This window comes from Harpegnathos saltator, unplaced genomic scaffold, assembly GCF_003227715.2.
Source record: "Harpegnathos saltator strain DR-91 unplaced genomic scaffold, Hsal_v8.6 scaffold684, whole genome shotgun sequence".
NCBI classification, from domain to species: domain Eukaryota; kingdom Metazoa; phylum Arthropoda; class Insecta; order Hymenoptera; family Formicidae; genus Harpegnathos; species Harpegnathos saltator.
This window is the reverse complement of record NW_020230520.1, coordinates 40,986-62,767: the sequence shown is the minus strand read 5'-3', so window position 1 is coordinate 62,767 and position 21,782 is coordinate 40,986. Positions and strand designations below refer to the sequence as shown.

General features: G+C 38.8%; 3 protein-coding genes across 4 annotated transcripts; all 3 read right to left on the bottom strand.

Annotated features, from left to right (window-relative positions):
- Positions 1–841: 841 nt before the first annotated feature.
- On the bottom strand, positions 842–11,084 carry syd (JNK-interacting protein syd). Its single transcript, XM_025305261.1, has 18 exons — positions 10,756–11,084; positions 10,532–10,652; positions 9,680–10,087; positions 9,397–9,591; positions 9,265–9,300; positions 9,065–9,082; positions 8,699–8,756; positions 8,555–8,611; positions 8,139–8,474; positions 7,884–8,063; positions 6,720–6,767; positions 6,177–6,378; positions 5,211–6,109; positions 4,902–5,121; positions 4,457–4,742; positions 4,186–4,383; positions 3,980–4,069; positions 842–3,216 (listed from the first exon to the last, which is right to left on the bottom strand). The coding sequence occupies exons 1-18, from the start codon at positions 11,047–11,049 to the stop codon at positions 3,083–3,085; spliced, it is 3,780 nt and encodes a 1,259-aa protein (XP_025161046.1). The 5' UTR covers positions 11,050–11,084; the 3' UTR covers positions 842–3,082.
- On the bottom strand, positions 11,072–18,147 carry mle (dosage compensation regulator mle). 2 transcript variants are annotated; one of them, XM_011149975.3, is made up of 10 exons: positions 17,898–18,147; positions 17,324–17,828; positions 16,693–16,739; positions 16,367–16,602; positions 14,602–16,246; positions 14,169–14,536; positions 13,811–14,080; positions 13,463–13,708; positions 11,332–13,292; positions 11,072–11,086 (listed from the first exon to the last, which is right to left on the bottom strand). In XM_011149975.3, exons 1-9 carry the CDS (start codon positions 17,974–17,976, stop codon positions 12,957–12,959), a joined length of 3,732 nt encoding a protein of 1,243 aa, XP_011148277.1. In that variant the 5' UTR covers positions 17,977–18,147; the 3' UTR covers positions 11,072–11,086; positions 11,332–12,956. The 2 variants fall into 2 exon arrangements, with proteins under 2 accessions (XP_011148277.1, XP_019699351.1); XM_019843792.2 differs by lacking the exons at positions 17,324–17,828; positions 17,898–18,147 and adding an exon at positions 16,981–17,308.
- Positions 18,148–19,285: 1,138 nt separating this feature from the next.
- LOC105188483 (protein regulator of cytokinesis 1) lies at positions 19,286–21,527 on the bottom strand. Its single transcript, XM_011149976.3, has 2 exons — positions 21,435–21,527; positions 19,286–21,371 (listed from the first exon to the last, which is right to left on the bottom strand). Exon 2 carries the CDS (start codon positions 21,346–21,348, stop codon positions 19,429–19,431), a length of 1,920 nt encoding a protein of 639 aa, XP_011148278.1. The 5' UTR covers positions 21,349–21,371; positions 21,435–21,527; the 3' UTR covers positions 19,286–19,428.
- Positions 21,528–21,782: the final 255 nt, after the last annotated feature.

The following is a 21,782-nucleotide window of genomic DNA, read 5'->3' as shown; positions in this document are numbered from 1 at the left end:
TACATATGTGTAAATTATGCGCAACGTCAAAATAAATATAAAGGATCATGATAAATTACCCACGGATAAAGGGGAGACATTTAAAAGATATATCTTACCAATTAATATATCGTTCAATAAAAATCGTATTATATGACAAATAAAAATATCTTATACTAATAATAAAAATATCAACAATTCTTCTTTGAAATAATCAAGAAGACGGAGAAATAAATAACATAAAATCTTTTGATATGCTGATATGTTGACGTTTCATAGGTTAATATGATAAAATCATCAAAAAATAGAGAAAGAACGATATCGCGTACCTTGGATCTTCTATACGATGATTAGATTATCGTAATAAATATCGTTATCTCTTCTCACGTCGAAAATACAACTATAGCTAATTAAATCGAACGAAGTACAAATGAGCCATTCAAGATTTGCATCAACTGATCATCACATTTTATGCACTAAAAATAATACTTCACGTCCCTCATGTAACTTCCCTATAGACATATTTCGCTGTGATTTAAAAGTGATTCAAGGAAATGCGATAAATCGATCAATCTAACGTTAGAACTAAAATGTTTATAAATATTTCTGTATTCAAGATTTAGATATTGGAAAGTTTTTAGAAAAATTGCAGATATATTCGCTATATCAATGTAGCGAATTCAATATATTAAAAATAAAAAAATATATTCATGCCACAAATAATCATGAAGCGCGCATATTATAAACTCTGACATTTTTCATTTTAGAAGTATGGCTTGCAAAGTAAACTTCAGGTTATTTGTTCGCGCGCGAATATTTGATTTCGATGATGTGCAACGACGAAAAGATGGTGGCGAGGAAATCTGTTTCCGCAACTTCGTTTATTAATGCCGTTACAACGCCACCCGAGCCAGGTACAATTCCGAGCTCGACATCGAAAGCCAGCTCAGCACGATAATTACGCAGTTCTTCTATCGTATCCTAAACCGTTGTGCCGCGTCGCGCACCTCGACGTGGGAACTTTACAAAACTTTATCATCACCGGATCAATATCATCAGAGATACCGTCGACTGTCGAAAGATGTAAACGCCCCATGACTCGCGAGGCCACGCAAAAATACAAAACATATCCATCCAGATGGTCAAATCTGCAAGAGCAGATTTTGCATAGTACTTGCTGCAGACTTTGTCAGCAGTTTGCTATCAGAAATACAACAAGATTTATACAAGCAGATTCTGTCGACAAAACACAAGCCGAATACGGATACAGATGCCTATGAATCTGTCGACAGAACCTGATTGAATCTGTCGTCAATCTGCTAACAGATTGCTCACTGGGATACAGTTTCTTCGTCGCAATTTATATAAACAACATAATCGAATTATTACATTTCACCTCTTTGGTAGTACACTGTGGGTGATGTTAGGGTCACAAAAACAGAGGACACTGGGTTTACAGGCATGTAAAATTACTCCGCTCTTTCGTTCACCGACGCGAAACAAATTCAATTACGGATCTACAAACACATACACACACGGCGCTATATTAACGTAGTATTATGTACATCGTCGGCCTTGTCGTTCCTAACGATCGCATGAGCCGCCAAAAGACGCTACGTTTAGCCGAGTAAGATTCTAACTGCTTAATCAAAAAGTAAAAGTAAAATAAATTTCATTTAAATAATAAACGTTACGGTTATTTATACCATTACTTATTTATAATACTGCTGCTCTTACTGCTGCCGACAAGAATACAGACAAAAAAGCAGCGGTCTCTGGTTTCCACTGTATTTTAGTTAGCAGTTGCTCGCACATCGTGTATATCACGCAGCTGATTTTTGTCAATTCGATCAAATTTTTGTTTTTAGTTACACTATTCAGCATATGTTATATTCTCTTATTTTCCCCTTGTACGGAATCTTTCGCTTGACGTACGTAAAACGATCAGCCCATGCAGCTGACGCGAAAAAATAATTAAAAGATCACGGATCTACACACAGAGCGCTATATAAACATATTATTTACACCATCGACGCTTGATCAAGAAGAGAAACGGAATATATATTATTTTGTTAATATTATTATATTAATATTATTATATTATTATCGTTATGCTCGATACGTTGTATGCGAATAAAAGCGATTAGATCAAGGAAATAATATACTGCCCGACATAAGATAACGTAACATAATGATTACATAACAATTAGATAACGTAAGATTACATTATGCTTAAAAGTCTGCCTGAGTCGCACGCACCTTATTACATTTCCTTCGCACATACCGCGTGTACAAACAGCGATTATGCAGGATATCGCGAACAGGCACATACATACGCGAGGTACTTTGAACAAATGATGAACAATTTTTATTGCGGTGATGTGTGTAGCAAATGTGTGTCACGGCAGCATCTCGTCGAAATTTATCGCCTCGTGTATTAACATCTTCGTCGTATTATCACAATGATTGCCGGAAATTACGGTCGACGGACTTGTCAACATTTCCGTCCGTGGAGCACGATATTCCGAAATGAACACTCGTCTGACTAACATCGGCACGAGAAAGATCTCGACGCGCCTCGCGTAAGATAATTCAATTCGATTGAATTTTTATATAATTCGATTCTATCTCTCGTCGCGCTCGATTCCTACGTAAAAGCTTAAAGGTCGGGGTGCGGCTTAACGCGAGAAAAGCGAGAAGTTGTCGGCATTGAGAAGGATTGAGATTCTAGTCATGGCGCGGAGAGACTTGTGGAGTCTTCCGACGCACTTCTGTTGCGAGATAAAACAGCACGATTGCTCGTAAAATTCCGAAAAAGTAAGTGACTCGGTACGTCGTCAGCGCCGTGATTGCTCCGCTAACGCGAGATCGCACTAGTTACTTCAGAATTTATTAACGTACTCCGCTACGATCGTTACACAAGTATTTATATTTAGGTGAATAGATAGGTAGCACATTAGTTCGCGACGACGAAAACAGCTTGCTCGGGTACAATTGCGTCCCACAATCCACAATCTACGATCCAATGATCGTTCGTCAACGACGTTGCGTCGTCGTAAGCCGGATCGTCCGTCGGCTCGCGCTCGTTACCTCTGTCCGTAGGCTAGCCATTCATTGGCATCGATAAAGGACACTGCACCTGCCATACGATCAGATGACTCTGCTCGCCGTGTTCTTCCGTGTTGTTAACTGCGGCATTCGATCGGTCCATACCCTCCTCTGTTTCATCCCCGTCACCTGAAAAATGATCATAGCGAGTTTATCACTGTCCGTATCGAATAAACGTCGTCGCCCGAATGATAAAAGTCCGTGCAAGATATAAATAGCACTTTTATACAAGACACGATGCATGACAGGTGGGAAAGCCCAACCCCCAGAGAATAAAAGAAGCAATGTATAATGCTTTTTTTACAATTGCATAAGAAGTCGGAATGCCAAGTTCCTTCTCTTACACTCGAATAATTCGAAAACTTAACGTTAAACTTCGCGCGTGTGCATTAGATGTATTTGTATGTATGCTCAGTGTAAAGAATGATGAGATCGTTTTGCATTATTTTGAGATGTCTAGGTTGTAGAGATGCTGTTAGTCGACTTTATTGTACCGTGCAACAGTAGGAAACGTCGTTCTGTTAGTTAAGGATGCACCAATTAATGATGAAACATTCGTTTCAAGACAGGACAGGGTAAAGAATGTTGAATGAAATTAATAACAGGGATCAGTTACTTCTTGCTTCTCTCTGGGGGCATACCTGACCATCTGCCACACAATTAGGTGTGTCGCCACATCACTCTCGTCTTCGGCTTCCTCTGCTGAAATTACAATAACCGTTTATTAAAAAATACAAAAATTTCTACTGATTTTCTTATAAAAATAAGGAAAAACGATGTGGTAATAATAATAAAAAAGAAGGATTTGTGTTTCTCTACGATGATTTCTACACAATTTATCTGAGATTCGTCATTGGACAGATGTACCTTGTAACACGCAAAATTTACTTACCAACCCTAAAGTCAATATAACCCTCACCGCCGGAAAGAACAAGCATCGCAGGCTGTGTTCCGTCCGTTATCGCGCTCTGACCACCATGACCTAAAAAAAAGAGATAATGTGGGAAAGCTCTCTCGTTTAAGAAGCCATTGTTTTCTTCAGATATTCGATACACGGTAACAATGACAATTCTTCTCACTAATATTTAAAACACTTACCAGGTACGGCAACGAACATTTTCACAGCGTCTCTGTGTCCATGAAAGCTGAGCTGCGCATGAGCCATGCTGCAGTAGGGTATGAAGCTTCCCGGAGTGACCCCACGATCCGACGCGAAGATTCTGACGCCAACTCCAGGCGCGTCACTTTTATTATTTCCTGCCTGCACTCTGGATACCGCCATTGAACCGCCCGCACCTACGGAACATAACGTCGAATTAGCGAATGTCGATGCCGAGGTATAATTCTTACACTTAATTGTTGCACTCACTTTCTGACAGCGGCACCGATATTATCACACCATTGCCGGTACCGATCCACAGCCTATTTGAAGAAATTAGTAAGGCAGTAATGCGCACGAAGGAGAATCCGAGCTTGCCCGTACCGAGCATCTTGCTGACGTACGGCTCTATATCGACGTCTTGCAAATGTTGATAGGTATGAGCGTGATAAAGCCTTAGCGTCGAATCGAGTCTGATGCTGACCCACACACCCTCACCCAACCAGGCGAGCTGCCGCACTTGAGACTCTCTACGAGGATGCGCATCGACTGTGCACTGTGAAAAATCGTTTTATATTAATTAGGTATCAATAAAACGGTGAGGGGGGCTTATATCGATCGAATCTATAGAAAACTTCCTGCATTCTTTGAGAATATGGATCTCAGACGGATCGTGGAAATATGTTTTTTAATCTTGTCAGCGTTCACTTCGTACCTCGAGGGTCATTGAAATAGGATCGATCACGTGAATCTTGTTTCTGTATCCGCACCAAACAGTCTTTCCGCTAACCGCGGTCATGCACCTGATGGAATGTTGAGGACTACCTAACGTAATCACATGGTACTGGGACAAATCCCATTGTCCATCTGCGCCTCTGCGAAATATCGTAACGGTGCCATCCGCCAGAGCAACCAGGACTCGACCTTGCACGTGTCTAACGAAAAGAAAGAACAAAGAGGATTTTTATCCATCGTGTCGAAGACCGCAAACGAAATCTCGATTATCATTCAAGGAGTTACGTACACAATAGCTAACGCTGCATCTCTCAGTTTCACGGAATGCAAGCACACTGACCACTTGGCCACGGCTGAATGAACGAAAACTGCGCCGTTCTGAGCACCGAGCCACATGGTCGGTTGTATAGACGACATCTTCTCGATGGGCGTCTCTTCGCCGACCTCTTCTTCCTTCGTCTCCTCGTTCACGGTGTCCTTGCCGTTCAACCGCGACGGGAACACATCAGCACTGCAACGTACAAAATGAACCTTTCCTAGGTTCGCCGTTTCGCTGTCTATACTTTCCAGACTCTGGGGTTCGTTCGTCGAATTCTGATCTGTCTCGGCAGTCTTCTCGGTGTTCTCGTTCGCTTGATCATCAGACGGATTGTCGGATTCGCTCTTGCTCTTGTCAACAAGAAGTTCACCGTCCTGATGATTTTTCTGACCGTTCTGCTCGTTACTCTCGTTCGCGTTCGTAACGTCCTCGTTAACACCGTTGTTGTTCTCGCTGTCGTTAGTCCCATTCGTCGTACGAATTGAATTTTCATTCGAGGACTGGGTATAGTCGCTCTCTTTGGCACCGGGCACACTAGCGATGCAAAGCAAATGTCCCTGACAAACGTTGAACACTTCCAGAATGTCTGCCGGATTATTCGCATCTATTACAGTGACTTTCGACATCTTCTGCGTCGAAGTGCAGATCCAGACGAGCGAGCTAAGCTGCTGATCCCATCGTTCCGCCTCGAGTCGCCGGTTCTCGTTTTCCTGCAGCTCTTTGTCCAGATGTTCAACCGCGTCCTCGGCATCCGTCTTCGTGTTGCTCGTTTCTCGCGCCTCAGCGGCGTAAAACACACTACCGCCGATCATGCAACCGCCGTCGCGCGTCTTACCGCCGCTCAGGTTGACACCGGCACCGCACCAGATCTGCGCCGACGACGTTTCAATTTTACCAATTTTTTAATTATTTTTACCTCATGAACACAATACGTACCTTCATACCTGGCTCGGTTTCTTGCAGCGGTCGGCAGTAGACTGGCACTGGGACAGGCTGTCTGACAGGCGCACTCGGTTTTCCTGGCAAGCTCCACCCGTATGCCTGAAGACGACCATCCTCTTTCCTGACGTGCGCTCGCACCTGGCGATACTGCTCTCTTCGTTCGCTTGCACGTCTCGCTACGAGTTTTTCGGACGATCTGTAAAGAGGACACGGATAGATGCGTTAATAATCACATGCTCGAGAGCTTTTATTCGAAAAGGGAGAAGACAATTGTAACTTTTCCGAGTTAATATACTGTGACTGCTGTTCATTGCGCACTACCATCTCCATTTCCATCACACATATCCTCGATCATTTGGTTCCATCCTCATTGATACAGCAATGACAATACAACATCTCTCACTCTTGCGAATTTGTTAATACATAGAACGCTTGTACATTAGGTACATAAAACAGATACATTTTATGATATAGTACTTCTTATGTTGTTCTGATGTTGAAGCGGAAAGTTAAAAGAGTAGAGCGGAACAGATTTACCTGCTGACCAACAAGCACCCCACCGAAAGCCAGAAAAACCAGGTATCTCTTGACAACACCACGAAGGAGAGGCAAGGACGTAACCCGAACGAAAAGACCAAAAGCGCAGTAACAAGAGTGAAATAAAAGCCAAGTTTATAACGTAATCAAAACTTCATTTATTTCTTTCGATCAATAACGATCGTATATTATTATTTTTCCAAAAATTGTACAAATTCGTATTTACAAAATTATTTTCCTTTTTCTCCAAACATTACTGTGAAAAATTGATAAATAATTTATCGGACAGCCTAATGTGCATTTCTTGCACACTTATGAGCGATATAATCATATATGTCATCATAGTACAATATACAAACCATGCCAAAATTCTCGATAATATTTAAAAGGGTCTTCTGTTTGCGAGGGATGTAATAGTAAAGATAGATATATAGTGAACAGAATAAAATAGAAAAAGAAGAATAACTCGAATTTGTCATGAAACGTTTCGCCGTTTCAATTTGGACGATCCGATCTTTTCAAAGATGCGATGAATAAAGTTAAATCCGATGTATTCTGTTCTTCAGATACACCCATTAATCAATGTCAAACGGTATCATAAAACTGTAGGAGGACTGGTTAGTACATGTACTGCAGCGATGCGCGCAAACCGATCAATTACATAGGCAATATTATCTAGAAAAAAACTCACATCTCTCTTTAGAGCAATTGAGACTAATAACCGAATCGTGACACAAAAGAGTTTATGGATCCCAACTGACCAAAGAGGATTCTAATCTGTAAAGATGAGCAATTTAGAAAGTTACGCCGGAACGGTCTGCTTCGTTCTTTCTGTTTTCATGGCTTTGCCCCAAGTGAATTACGATAAAACAGCATTACCTTTTGTGTATATTCGTTATCATGATTTTCATATCAAAGAGCAATCGGAGCAAAAGTTACATATTGAATTGAACCTATGTAGCATTGTGCACCCACGAGAAAAATAATCTCCTTGGTAAAAAGTGAACTCATGATTATTAAATATAGATGAGATAAAAAGAAAGCACATAATATGAAGAAGAGAAATAGAAATATCATCTAACTAATCAGGTAAAATTAAGCAGGTCCCGAAGTCGAATCGATCTAATATCTACGTGCATATATAAAATTTGATTGATTTCTCACATGGTGTCTCCTTGGTCGAGAAAGTCTTGACGACTTTTCAACGTACGTCTACGCATGGCATCCAAAGGCGGCGCTGGTACGACCTGGTTAGCCGGAGCACTATAACGTACATGCGGTAATGTGTGGGTAGAACGCACCAAGGTCCCTCGATCGGCCGGTCCCGTGAAGAGATTACTAAAACTAAAACGCCGGATTAATCTTTTTCTTTTCCTTGGTCCCTTTTAGTTCGGTAAACGCTATGTGTAGTAAACGTACAACTTCCACACTGAACCTTTCGCTCCCGAGATACTGGAAGGGTCGGTTTTACTGGCTCGTATCATCTCCGTCCACCTGACAGCCTCTTGAAGCTCCATAAATCTTTCTTTATATTGATTTCGTTCCATGAGCACCCTCGCCATCTCCACTCGCGTAAATCGCTTTCTCTGTGACAGTGGCACGTCTTCCTCGTCGTCGCTTTTCGTCGCTTTAGCCGCTGCTTCCGCTTCCTCCTTGGTTTTCTTCAGCTCCTCTTCGAGTGCGACGACTCGTTGCCGTAATCGATCCCGTGCCTGTTTTAATCCTCGAACTTCTTCGCGTAATATCTCTTGCTCACTAGAAATTTTACATATTATCCAATAACGTTCTAAAATCATAATGATCTTGCATACGAAAAAATTTTGACAATAACTCACCTCGTCAATTCATCCACCTTAACAATTAGATCATCTTTGACAACATTAAGCGCATTTCTGTAAAAAAATGTATAACGTTAGACTATGAAATTTCACATACATTTAACAAGTATATTTTTACCTGGGTATTAGTATAGAACTTACTTTGTGGCTAGCAGCTCATTGTTCTCCATAATAAGATTTTCTACTTCTTTCCCCATACCTAAAAAATACAACAAAATGTACAATATATCTACAATACAAATTAACGCTAATATACAAAGTTAAATATTTTACACCTGAAATCCCTATCTTAATTATGATATACATGCATAGCGGAGAATTAGAAAGGATATTTTGCAATAGAAACAATATGTGTATCTATTGTAATTGTGACCGTCCATTTTTATTGATAATTAGTTCTCATGTAGAAAGCAATAATTATTTCATTTATTAGTTTTAACATAACGTTAATTACTGCAGAAAGATATATATGGTTGAATAGGACATTATTAATGACATATATCTTACCAAAGAAGTTGTCATTGACTGCATGATGAGTTAGTGCCATGCAATCGCGCGTTGGAGATGAGTCAGCATAGGAGATGCGAAGGCACAAACAATGGAACACAAATACAAGTTAAAGAAATCGTTAATTCGAGAAATGGATGAATATATAAATGGATAAATATATACACATATGAAAGGTTCTATCTTTTTAATCAACATACCTGATGAAGCATATTCGCCAGGATGAACTAAACTTCCTGTAAGATTATGAGTTGGTTAGTTTCATGAGAATGGTTAGTTGATTTAATTCCGCACGAGAAACATTAAAATAATATCTCCTTATAATGTAATACCAGTAATATCAGCTCCTTCGTCCATCTCGCCGAGAGCATCCGCATCCTGAAAGCTTAGTTCTTGATACAACGTATTGCCGCTTCGTTGTTCTCTTTCAGTTCTGCTTCTACCACTTGGTGTAGTAGCAAACTTTTCCACAGTAGGTGTTGTTGGCGTAACTAAAGTTGGCGGTACTTCAGTTTCCGGACTTTCGTCTGCACAAGTACATTCTTATGGTAAAAACTTTGAACTTGTAGAATAGAAAAACCTACAACAACAAAATACTGTTAACGAAATACATACGTCTAGATATAGCTGTAGTCTTGTTTTCTTGTACTGGTTGATCAGTTAGTTGGCTTTTGTCAGACGTTTCAATAGCAGCTTCACTGCTGCTATCCAACATCTCCGTTCTTAAATTAGCGGTATTTGGTACGATATCCTCGTGGACATCTTCGGCATTTATACTAGCTTCCAAACTCTGGAAACCATAACTCAACGGGCCGGAACTACGCGACATATGAGCAAGTCCAAGGGAAGGTAACCTGGATGGTGCACGGCCAGCAGATACACTTTCTAATCTTTCTGTGCTACCAACCAACATCTTGGTCCTTTCCATATAATCGACATGAGTCTTGAATAGTTCTGTATATCGGTCGTGCAGCCGGGAATACTCGCGTTTCAGTTCTGCTTCTTTTTCTTCGAGACGTCCAACTGAGAGAAAATATATGTGTCTAATGCAAATACAATCTATGAAGCAGTTTCAAATATGATAAAACATGCAAAACACATATAATAGACTGACACAAAGTTAAATCAAGTAAAAGATTTGCAGTTAAAACATCACTTGTTAATTTTATTATCAAGTTAAAGTTAAAGAAAAGAGCAATTATTTATCATGCATTAGAAAAAACACAGTGGTATATATATAGTAAATGAATATCAAATAATAAAATAAAAAGATAACCAAAACAAATGTAGAAGTAAACAAAATTTAAATCCCATATCCTTTGCATACAATTCTTACCATAAAACATAATATTATGTATAAATACATGTATGAACAATGAGCAACATAAATGTAGAAAACAAAATAATCTACTCTACTGTAAAAAGAATTGTGTATTGGTAGGCTGGAAGCACTATTGACATTTGTACCATGATCATGTGAATTCTTGGTCTTGAGCTCCAACATTCTTACAATAGATTCTAAGCTATCAATTTTTGACAGAAGCTCTTTTCTCTCATCTTCGGAAACATCTTCCAACTCCAGAAGTTTCTAACAGAAAAAAATGTTTAATTATATGTAATTATATTATATATTGAACACAATATAATTTGTAAATTACAGAGTAACTTGATTTATAGGAAAGAAGCATTACCTGATCTGATGCTTTTCTTAATTGCTTTTCTCTTTCATATTGTGTGACAAGCTGTTCATTATCTTCCCTTAATAACTCTAGTTCAACTTCACGTTCTTGGTTTTCAGTATACGATATATCCAAACATTCTAACACATTGACTAGCAGTGGCATTAAGTCTTTCACTACATCCTCATCATATCTAGCTATCATCTTTTCAAATTCTTGATAGATACTGCCTGCCAGAGACTGTACCTTCTCTGACATGACAACATGGCTATCTTCGTGTGTGCCGTAGACCGTTTCTTGATCCATTTTGACCAGTGTTTTATGTATGTATATATCTATATATCTATGAGAGTAACACAGAAGAACATTGTGTTACAAAAACGAATTTGTACAAGTTTATAAATACATTTGCTCTAAACCAAAATATTATTATCAGGACACTTGACATACATTATATAAATTTAGTGATATAACAGCTATATTATTTCAACATTTTAGAAAGCAATATCAATATTTCAAAACACCTTTATCACAATACTTAGGCAATAAACGGAAGATGAAGAAACCAAAATTTATGCATTACTCAACTCTTTGGGCTTGATACAGTTATGTTGCACTTTTCACAGCCAGTTAAACGGACACCGCTCCACGAGACGTCGTTAAAGAGCGCCGAGGAGTGCGCATTTCTAACCGTACGTCGATCCGACTATCGGAGCACCTTCCACACCGTCCGTTTGCTCGATCTCGCAAGCGACTCAACAGTAACCCACCACGATCAACATTTGTCGGCGAGTAGAGCGACAGATAACGCATAACTGCATATATATGTATGTGTGTGTGTGTGTGTGTGTCTGTATATATATATATATAACCTCGCAAATATGTTCAAGGCTCGCACGGAGGATGACGAAAATGCTCAAACGTATTGAGATTATCGAGTTGAGCGGTCGAATATAGGAATAAGCATTATCCCTGGTCTTATCGTCGTCCTTATCACACTTCGTTCGTCGAAAATTCGTAATGCGAGATTTAAGAATAAACGAACAAACGGACGAATGGACGGATGGATGGATTAACTGATCAAAGACCCGTTGCGGGTCATAATGCGACTCCGCGTGACGTTTCGCAACCACCGAGCTGCGGAATCACTTTTTTTGGTCCTTCAAGCGAGCTCCAAGCGTGACAGTCAGCCGTGTTCACGGTCGCGCGACGCGTCGCCGCGGTAGCGAGTGACCCATTACAACGGATTTCTCGGCAGTCCTTTTTTTCTCTAGGTCTCGTCTGCCACTTCGGCACGGTGCAACTGTCAATCGACGATGAACGGTCACTCTCGCACCGTGCGGATTTTCGCCATTTTTCGTCAGCCAGCGACCTGCTGTCCACTTCGCTCCCGACGACGTGTTCGGAATCGGAAATAGATACACGACATCTCTATCCGACGATGTTGCTTTTTTGTCCTAATCTCGGTTCACTTCCGTTAGGTGGCTGCGGCATCGACGCGAAACGTCATCGGCGCGCGTCGGATGGCGGGCTAACTGATAGCGTGTTATCGTCGATAGGCAGATAAAAATCCACGCGGCACAATTACAATCGTTCTCGACCAAGTCGGTGCTGGAGATCCAAGAATTTGCTATTCTCACTTTGTGTATGTATAGCCTTTGTATATTTTAATAAATGATAAAATAATAACTATTTTAACAGCCACTCGAAGAATAGGTATCAGTATGTTATATATTTATTCATAAATAATTCCATGTTACACAGAAATCACGAATTATATATACTAACATCGTAATTGATTATACGATTATCAACCTTGCATATACATATTTAAAGTTGAAAATCGTATAAAATCGTGCAGCTATATTTTAATCTCAACCAGGTAATATATATACTTGATAAATGTTAAAGTATGATCACATACATATAACATTGACTAAATATCTCTACTGTAAGAAAAGAAGTGCTTTTATTTCATGAAAATTATAATGATATATGATGTATAGAGTAGTTATATCGAATGACGTATAATTGCAATCTAATAATTCGTTTTTACTATAATGGATAGCTATAAATTATTTATAATGAAGCAGTTTTTGAAAAAAAATTCAGATGCAGAAAGGAATGAATAATAAAAATCCTATTACAAAAACTGCAATAAGACTCTTATTAACCATTCTTTGTTGCGTATAGTTTTATTAATAATAAACAAATTAATAATATCCACGATAACCACCACTGCTACTGCCTCGGTATCCTCCATTTCCTCGACCACGTGGTCCGTTCATTCCATATCCTCTATTAAAGACGCTACTGCCGCCACCGGCACCTACTCCTCCTCTGTATCCACTGTAATTCCCATAACTGCTGCTACTGTATAAATTACGATAGGTATTATCTCCGCGCATTAATTTTGGAGGATTGCTATAAGTAGAAGGTTGAAAGTCAGGTCGCGGCGGGCGGTGTGACTGAAAACCGCCTCCACTTATTTGTTCCAATTCATAACGGCAAGCATTCATGCTGCATAACGATTTGATCACGTCCAGCACCTAATAGTAAAAATAATATAATTCTTTTGTCAGTAATCATCAATGTTTAAAAGATTGTATTATCGTTAGAAATAATATTATGTTAAATGTCTCCTTGTTATAATCCTTTTTTGTTAAATATTACGTTCCAAATATATTATTATATAATTGTTCCAGACTTTGACACCTACTTTTTCCTCAATAGAGCTCAACTCTAGAATTGTTTCCGGGTCTTTAGATGCCCTCACTACCAGACTCTCCAGAACGGGTCGCAGAGCAACAATTGCTGCTGCGTGTTGCGGATTCATATCCAGATTTATCCAATTGTCCAATCTTATAACATTGTCTATGTATTCCACCTTTCGGGAGCCGAAGAGTAACAAATGGATAGGTGACACCATGGTCATTTGCTTACAGGACACAGCTCTAGTACGAATCTGATAAAAAAAAAAAGAGGGTGATTGTTTAATAAGCAAGCATCGAATTATTTATTATATATTACTTACATCATCTTTAACAATATCTACTTTATATCCTACCTTTTCTCCGAACACGAAGAACGGAAACGGAAAGTTCTGTTCGTAGTTGCTGCAGTTGACCGACGTCTTGTGAATCAAAGCGGCTTTCGACTCCGTAGTGAGAACCTTTCGCTTCTCCTTATGATAACACACGTTGGGATAGAGGCCCATGCACAATAATGCTGTGATCGTGTCAAGACGGACGTCTGAACCAGCTTGATAATTTAACGGTGTCGCGCAAAGAGTTTCCTCGGGAAAACCGGCGCTTTGCAAGAGCGCTTGCAGTTGATTCTACAAACAGAAACATCCATCGTTACTGACATGTATGCGAGAAACGTCGTCGCATGATGTTCGATATACGATCGATTTTGCTAACAACCTTAGCTTCCCACGTTATGCGTAAAGTAGGTAAGCTCAAGTTCTTCGTCTCACAGAATATTTGTTCAGCATATTCGCCGTTAGCTCTCGTCTCCTCCCATGCTTGGAAAGCGTGCAGCATCGCGACGTGGTCGCTGTATCTCGCTCCGGCGAACCACTTCTGCTGCATCGTCAATCTCCTCACATCGGGCCCCATGTTGTACACCTCGGGAAAGGTAGTACTATTCGCTGCCATCGTCGAGAGTGAATCACCGACGCGGAACATACATCCTAGAATCATCATCTTTCCCAAACGCGGTTCTATTGGCAGACGCGCCAGAATCTTTCCGAGGGGCGTTAACTCATCATTGTTGTCCAAGCACTTCATCTCTGCAAAAAGATTTGGTAAATAGAACATTTCCAAAGAAAATGTAAAAATGCCAAGTAAAATGTACCTCTTAACATAACTTCCGCTTCGATCACAGCGTCGATAGGAGGCGGTTCGATTGCCTTCGACAAGAATCGCCCGATGTTGCCTAATCTCAACAGCTTGATACTCAGGGCCAGTTCGTGCAAAGGTGTTCTGAACATTTCTGGCGTCATGTGCTCATCCATCTTGTTGTATCTGGCCTTCGAGCATAGATGAAAGCAGAAGCCTGGTTTAACACGACCCGCTCTACCCTTGCGTTGCTCCAAATTGGTTTTGCTGGCCCAAACGGTCGCATAATTAGTCATATTGTTGTGAGACGTAAATAGTTTCATCTTGGCTTTACAAGAGTCTATGACATAGACAATGTCATCGATCGTAATCGAAGTTTCTGCGATATTCGTAGACAGAATAATCTTCGTTACGGTAGACGGTACAGGATCAAAAACTTTGCGCTGATCTTCTCTAGGTAACTGCGAGTGTAGCGGTATGACGAAGTAGGATGACCCGCCAAAGAGAGGATGCTGCTGAAGATGTTTCATTAGCGCGAATATCAAATTCCAGCCAGGAAGGAAGATTAGCACAGCGCCTGGAATATTCTGCGCCTTTATATATTTCAACAGTATTTCTATTAGCTCAAAGCTTATTTCCTTTTCTGTTAGCTGCGCCATAGCGTTTTTAGTTTGGAGCGAATATGAATTATCAATGATTTTATTTAGATTTTCATCAGGGTCACTGTCCAACGGCAGATCGTCCGTATCCTTGGACTTACGTTTGCCTGAAATCATCGGTGGTACGAACATCGTCAATTCTATACAGTCTTCCAAGAAATACTGTTTCACGGGATACGCTCTACCAGGTATCTCTATCACGGGACACTTGTTGAAGTAGTCGCTGAACAGCGTAGTGTCGATCGTTGCAGACATAAGAATAAGTCTGAGATCTGGATACATATGGATCATATCTCTGAGCACTACCATGATAAAATCAGAATTGACATCCCTCTCGTGAATCTCGTCCACGATAACGTGCGACACGCCTCTAAGACCGCCCTCTAATTTTCGTAAAAGTACGCCAACAGTGCAAAACATTATACTGGCATAAGGTCTCGGTAGACAGGATTCGAATCTTACGGAATATCCGACCGATTGTCCCAAACTCTCACATCTTTCTGCGGCAACTCTGTCAGCCACGGACACGGCTGAGATTCGTCTTGGCTGAGTGACAACTATACTGCAATACGCGCCTTGACTGGACGCGATATAATCGTCCAGAATAAACTGACAAACTTGCGTAGTTTTGCCGCAACCCGTATTACCGCGTATGATGACGATCGGATTTTCATTAATAGCGTTCATAATCTCGTTTTTCATGGAGGAAACAGGCAAGTTCGATCTAGCCTTGATTCTCGCTTGCAAGTTGGAATCGTCCTGCAACTTAGTTCGCTGTTCATTCATCAGGTCTTCCGACAGTTGATCTAAAGACGTCGTTGATAAAGGTCCTTCGTCAATGTTACATCCCGTCCATGGATTCCAATTTGCTTGAGGTGGTGACCAGCTTACAACGCCAGCAGGTTGCGGCACGGACGATATGAAGTCATCCAAAACTTGATTCGTCAATAAAGATATACCAGTATTCGATGAGCGGCTATTTTCTACTTTTATGTCCGCCACCTATAATGTGTGAGCAAATGCTTTAGCTTCAATCATTAATCAATTAAACGGTTCAGTAAAAGCAGCAAATTATATATACTACAAGCATAATTTGTAACATAGTTAAACAATATTTAGTACCATAGTAACACAAACTGGTTTTATATCCAACTTATTTAGAACTTCGTGAATCTGATTTTCCAGTTCTGGTGATATTTTAACAGGATAAGGTTTCAGTAGCTCAGTATCTTTGTTCTTCTTTAATGTACCACTAAATGCCTCAATAATACCCAAGTGGTACAATTGACGGACAATAGACAAAGCACAACTTTTTGAAGCAGTTTGCTTGTTTGATCCAGTTTCACGACCGGTGATATCTAATTCACATAACAATTCACATAACAATATCAAGGAATTTTGATCTAATATAGAATATTTAATATTTTTGCGAATAAAAATTAACATACTTCGTAGAAGCTGGGAAACATAAATTGTCATTTCTGCCATAAAACTCCTGTAAAATATGATTTCTATTATATAATAAACAATACATATATTATGCGTTATCACTGCAATTAATAATTAAGGGAACAAAAGAAAAAAAAATCCAAATTTCTTGTGGAGTTCACTGAAACAAAGAATCTCTATAAAAAATATTTAATTAAATCAATATTTGAAACAATTGCCTATTTTCAAGTTTACTATTTGGTTCCATTCATTCCCTTAATTAATTGCAACAAGTTACAATAACTTACCATTTGAAGATATCACAGACGACCAGATTGGAGTACATTAAAGAAAGTTCCTCGGGATAAATGCACCAAAACCATTATTAAATACTATCACTTTAATAAAAGTTTTGGTTATATGTGCCATCACAATTATCTGTGCACAAGAGAGTTAAAAAACTGCTCTCTTACACCAGCTTTGGATGTGCGTAAGCAAGCAATGTACTCCAAAGTGGTCTTGTAAAATTTCAAATGGTATAACAATCGGTAAATATTTTTTTTAGAAAACAATTGCAAAATGCAAGTTCAACTAATGTCACTGCATTGCAACTCCAGTCCTAGAAAAGGACTCCATTGCAAGACACCATACCTCGTATGATCCGGACCAACCGGAGTATACTTGTAATCAGTGTTAATTTTGTTAGTTTGCATAAACTGGTGGAGTTTGGATTTTGCATTCTCAATCGTCCAGTTGCCATGTATGCCAGAGTTTACATCAACATCCTCCGCATCTTCCACCTTCTTTTGGTCTGCCAATCTGTCCATGTATGTGTAGTTACTATGACCATGTTCACTGTAAGGCCTGTAAGCTTGACCAATGTCATTTGGTCCCATGCCTCCTTGATATACTGATACTGATTTCATCGGTATTGAAATAGGGTCGTTCACAATGCCATCGTTTGAAGTCGCTTGCGTCGTCAAAGCTTCTCTTGGCACATCGTTAGGATTCACACGACCCGTACGAACCAAGTAATTGACATAATCTTTAGCAGCGTTGCCCTGTGCATCCTTTTTATTAGTAGAATTGCCTGCACCGACATAGTCAAATCCCGATATTCGAAGTTCGCAGAGAAAGCGTTGTCTGTGCTTCGGTCCTAAGATACGTAAAATTAGGTATAATTTGTGTTAAAATCGAAGTAATAACCTAGGTTTCGGACAATTACCTGTTGGACGAACATCGAATTGTGGTTCTTTAGCGTTTTTTCCGCACCACTGATGGAAAAAAGATTTTATATCACCCATTTCTTCGATTTCCTTGTTGTCGCACTTTATTCGTTAGTTGGAAATGCAATCGCACACAATGAAAGAACCGTGGAATAATCGAGTCCTTCTGATTTCACCTCGAAAAGGACGAATGTACTAAGCGTTCCGATATTCAAGCCCGTTCTACATTAGTGCAAGACAGAACGCAAGTCGCAGAAATCCACCAATCATAGTCGAATGTTAAGAGAATATTCGACTGTGATTGGTGAATTCCTACGACTTGCAACTAATGTAGAACAGGCTGCACTACCAGTACTGAAAATCTATATATGTGTCATATCTATGTGTCATACGTGACACAAACCATGTATTTTCAATACTGGCAGTGAACCTCGGAACGCAGCCCCGATTCCACTCTAGCCAACTCCTGCTTCTTGTATCGAACACCAGAGTTCGTTACTAATTTCAAACACCTTTTAAGGATACTTTGTTAAATTTATTTTTAAAATATTATAGTAAATTTATGTTAAAATCACTATTAATCTTTGCGAAAACACATTTTATCATTTTAATATTATCATAAATCTTATTTACATTAAGCTAATTAACGTTACGTTAAAGCCACAGGAAAATTTCAATTTCATTTCCTTTCTACAGACAATCTAATTATACATACAAATACAATTACGTACACATATACGATCTGATGCATAAAATGTGATTATAATGTTTATAAACTATTTTATTTTACTTAATAACTATTAATTCTAGTTTTGCCAAAGAAAATATCCATTTGTGGCTACAAGTGAGATATTGTGCATTGATATTTTTCTATTTCTTTAATATATATTATTAGATATACATTAAGCATAATCAGAAAAGTATTAGACTATATCATATATATATATGTATGTGTGTGTGCTCAACAAAGAGACACACATACACACTCACATATATCCTAAACAAAATATTTAAAATATCATTATAAATATTCAAAGTTGTGTAAATCTTTACAATAAAAAAATCATATCCCACTTATGTATCAAATTATTTCAAAATCTTTAGAAAAATGTACAAACATTTTTCTAAATGTACAAACATTGAATTATTGTTAAATTACGGATAAGTACGAACGCAATCGCTTCGATTTACTTAATATATCAGCTGCATATGAAAATTGCATCGGATTACACTCCTGTTTATTGAAACAGTAATATCGCAAAAAACTGAAGTTAGTTTTAACTAATTTATATTAAGGTAATTAATTTATTTATTAATTTATTAATAATTATATTTATTAACTCAATACTTATAAATTAATCCTTCACTGGCTATATAAAAAACAATCCGTTTGTTATTTTTTATCTTCACCAGACAGTAATCTATATCAATTATTTATACTAGCACGATTACGATGTTAAAATTGAATTACTTTGCAGGTCACTCTTGTAGGTAAAATTTATTTTAGGATGTATCATCTTAAAAGTATTTTCAAAAAATAAAAGGTAAGTTACTTGGGGCTGTTGCTAATTTAGGGGTATTAACAATTCTAGGACTATGAGGTGATTTACGTGTCGAATTGTGACTGGCAGTCGTAATGATGTTAAGATTTTTCCTCAATGGCTTTGCAGGTGTCCGCACTGGTGTCTTCACATTAACCTTATTGGCATTTTTCAATATCTGTTCTGGTATCATTGAGCTATGTAATTCCTCTCTGCTTGTCATATGGCCTTGGAATTGATTATATGTGGTGTCCATTATACTGTTATTGGCTGATATTGAACCCTTGCTCCTTCTAGGAGTGTTCTTCTGTCCTTTTGAGGTGTGTCTTGTTAGTCTACCACTTCTTCGTATTTTAGATCCAGCAACAGTGGGCTTATTTTTGTCACCATTTTTATTCCTGCGTTTTGCTGATGTATTAGGAGATGGGCTAAACAATTTTCGTTTTGATAATCCCAGTGTTGGACCTTTGTGAATGCTCAGATAGGACATGCCAGGTGTCTTCTTTGAACTATTTAGAGGCGATTTTTTTACAGATTTATCTTTTGCCTCTCTCCTTCCTTTTCTGATGTTCTCTTTTTCATGATTAATATCTTCCCAAGACTCTGCTAAGATATTTTCTAATGATATACCATAGATGGTAAAAGTACAATTATGTTTTTTTTCATATTCATTTATCAACTGCTTCAATTCCTCTTCCATTTTGGGTAATTTCTTTTGTATTACTTTACGTTCCTTCTCCTCCATTAATAATTGGCCTCCACGATTATGGAAGCGATCTGGATTATTTTCTCGTTGAATCAATTCCTTTGTCTTTTTTAAAAGATTTTCACGCTGCTCCAGAAGCTCAAATATCACTCTGTTATCATTATAAAATTTACGTAATTTTTCCACTTCTATTTCATGCAGTGTCAACAAATCCTCTGTGTATGTACTAGAATGGAATGCTGCAAACGAGTTCCTCTCTGCTTCACAATATTTGCACAAATCCCACAGATTAACCAATTCAAATCTTAGCTGCATGACATACTTATAAATGTTTTCCTTTTTCTTCTCTTTGCAACGTTTGATTTCTGCATTCAGAGCACTTACAGTAGCAGCACAGTAACCAGGATACTTTTCAAGAAATGATTGACAAGTCTCAGGTTCATCAAGATATTTCCACAATATCAGTAAATCCTCTTTCATTCTTTCCACATGACCTTTTGTTTCCTCAACTTGTACTTTCAATTGATCCCTGAAATCTCTCAATTTTGTCATATTACTTGTGCTTAGTACAAAATCCTCAGGATTATTATAAACCAAGTGTTCAAATGATGAAGATGGAGCTATATCTAAATCTTTCATCATCTTAATTACAGAACAACGCATCTCAGTGAAAACATTTTCTAAACGATTCTTCTCATTTTCCTGTTTCTGAAGATATAGTTTAAAACTGTCAAGTTCTTGTACAGTAGGTAGTATATTTGCAGAGATACTTAATCTTTTAGCACCAAGCTTCGTCGTGATATCTAGTTCCTTTGCTAATAATTCTTTTAAAACCAGCAAGCGTTCCTTTTTCACACATTCCAGATTTTCCAGATCTGCACGGAGCATTTGTTCTACCTCACTCAAGGGTATTTTATCATAAGTATTGGGTACCATGTCCAGATGTAATTCTGTATACAATATTGTTGTTTGTTTCAACAGGTTCTTTATGCTGTCCAACAGTAGTTGCTTCTTGGCTTGCGATTCAGCTACCATGTCCTTTAGCAAGTCACTTATATGATTGTGCGCTTGATCGTAATACATTGTTCGGGTCTCCTTGCTGCATCCTATATCCTCCCAGGTCTTCTGCAGTTCGTCGAGCGCCTGTTCTAACTTCACAATAGTTTTCTGCACCATCGGCTTCCACTCATGTTGATCGGTCATCGTTATAAAGTTTAGTTTTTATTCTGCAGAAAGAAGTATAGCACGGTAACTTGCAACTATGTATGACATATACATCAAATACATACCTGAATCTTTGCACAACATCAATTTATTGCACGAAGGAAAGCCCGAATGTCGCCGTTGTGAGCAACGTGAGAAACTTATCCGTTACCTTTTTGAATTGAAGAAGCTTGAGGCGCCGTCATCGCAATATCGAGGTGACACAAAAGTAATCGAGCCAATCATCGCAAAGATACATAGTAGGCGACTCATGATTGGTCAAGTCAATGGTCAGGTCGGTATAAGCGGATATGTATGCCGGGCGCATGTCGCTCCATTGGAATGTGTACGGCGCATACGCATGTGACGCGAGTTGTGTAGTTTTTACAGCAATTTGTAAGTACGAATAGAAGAGAGGGAGTGAGAGAGAGAGA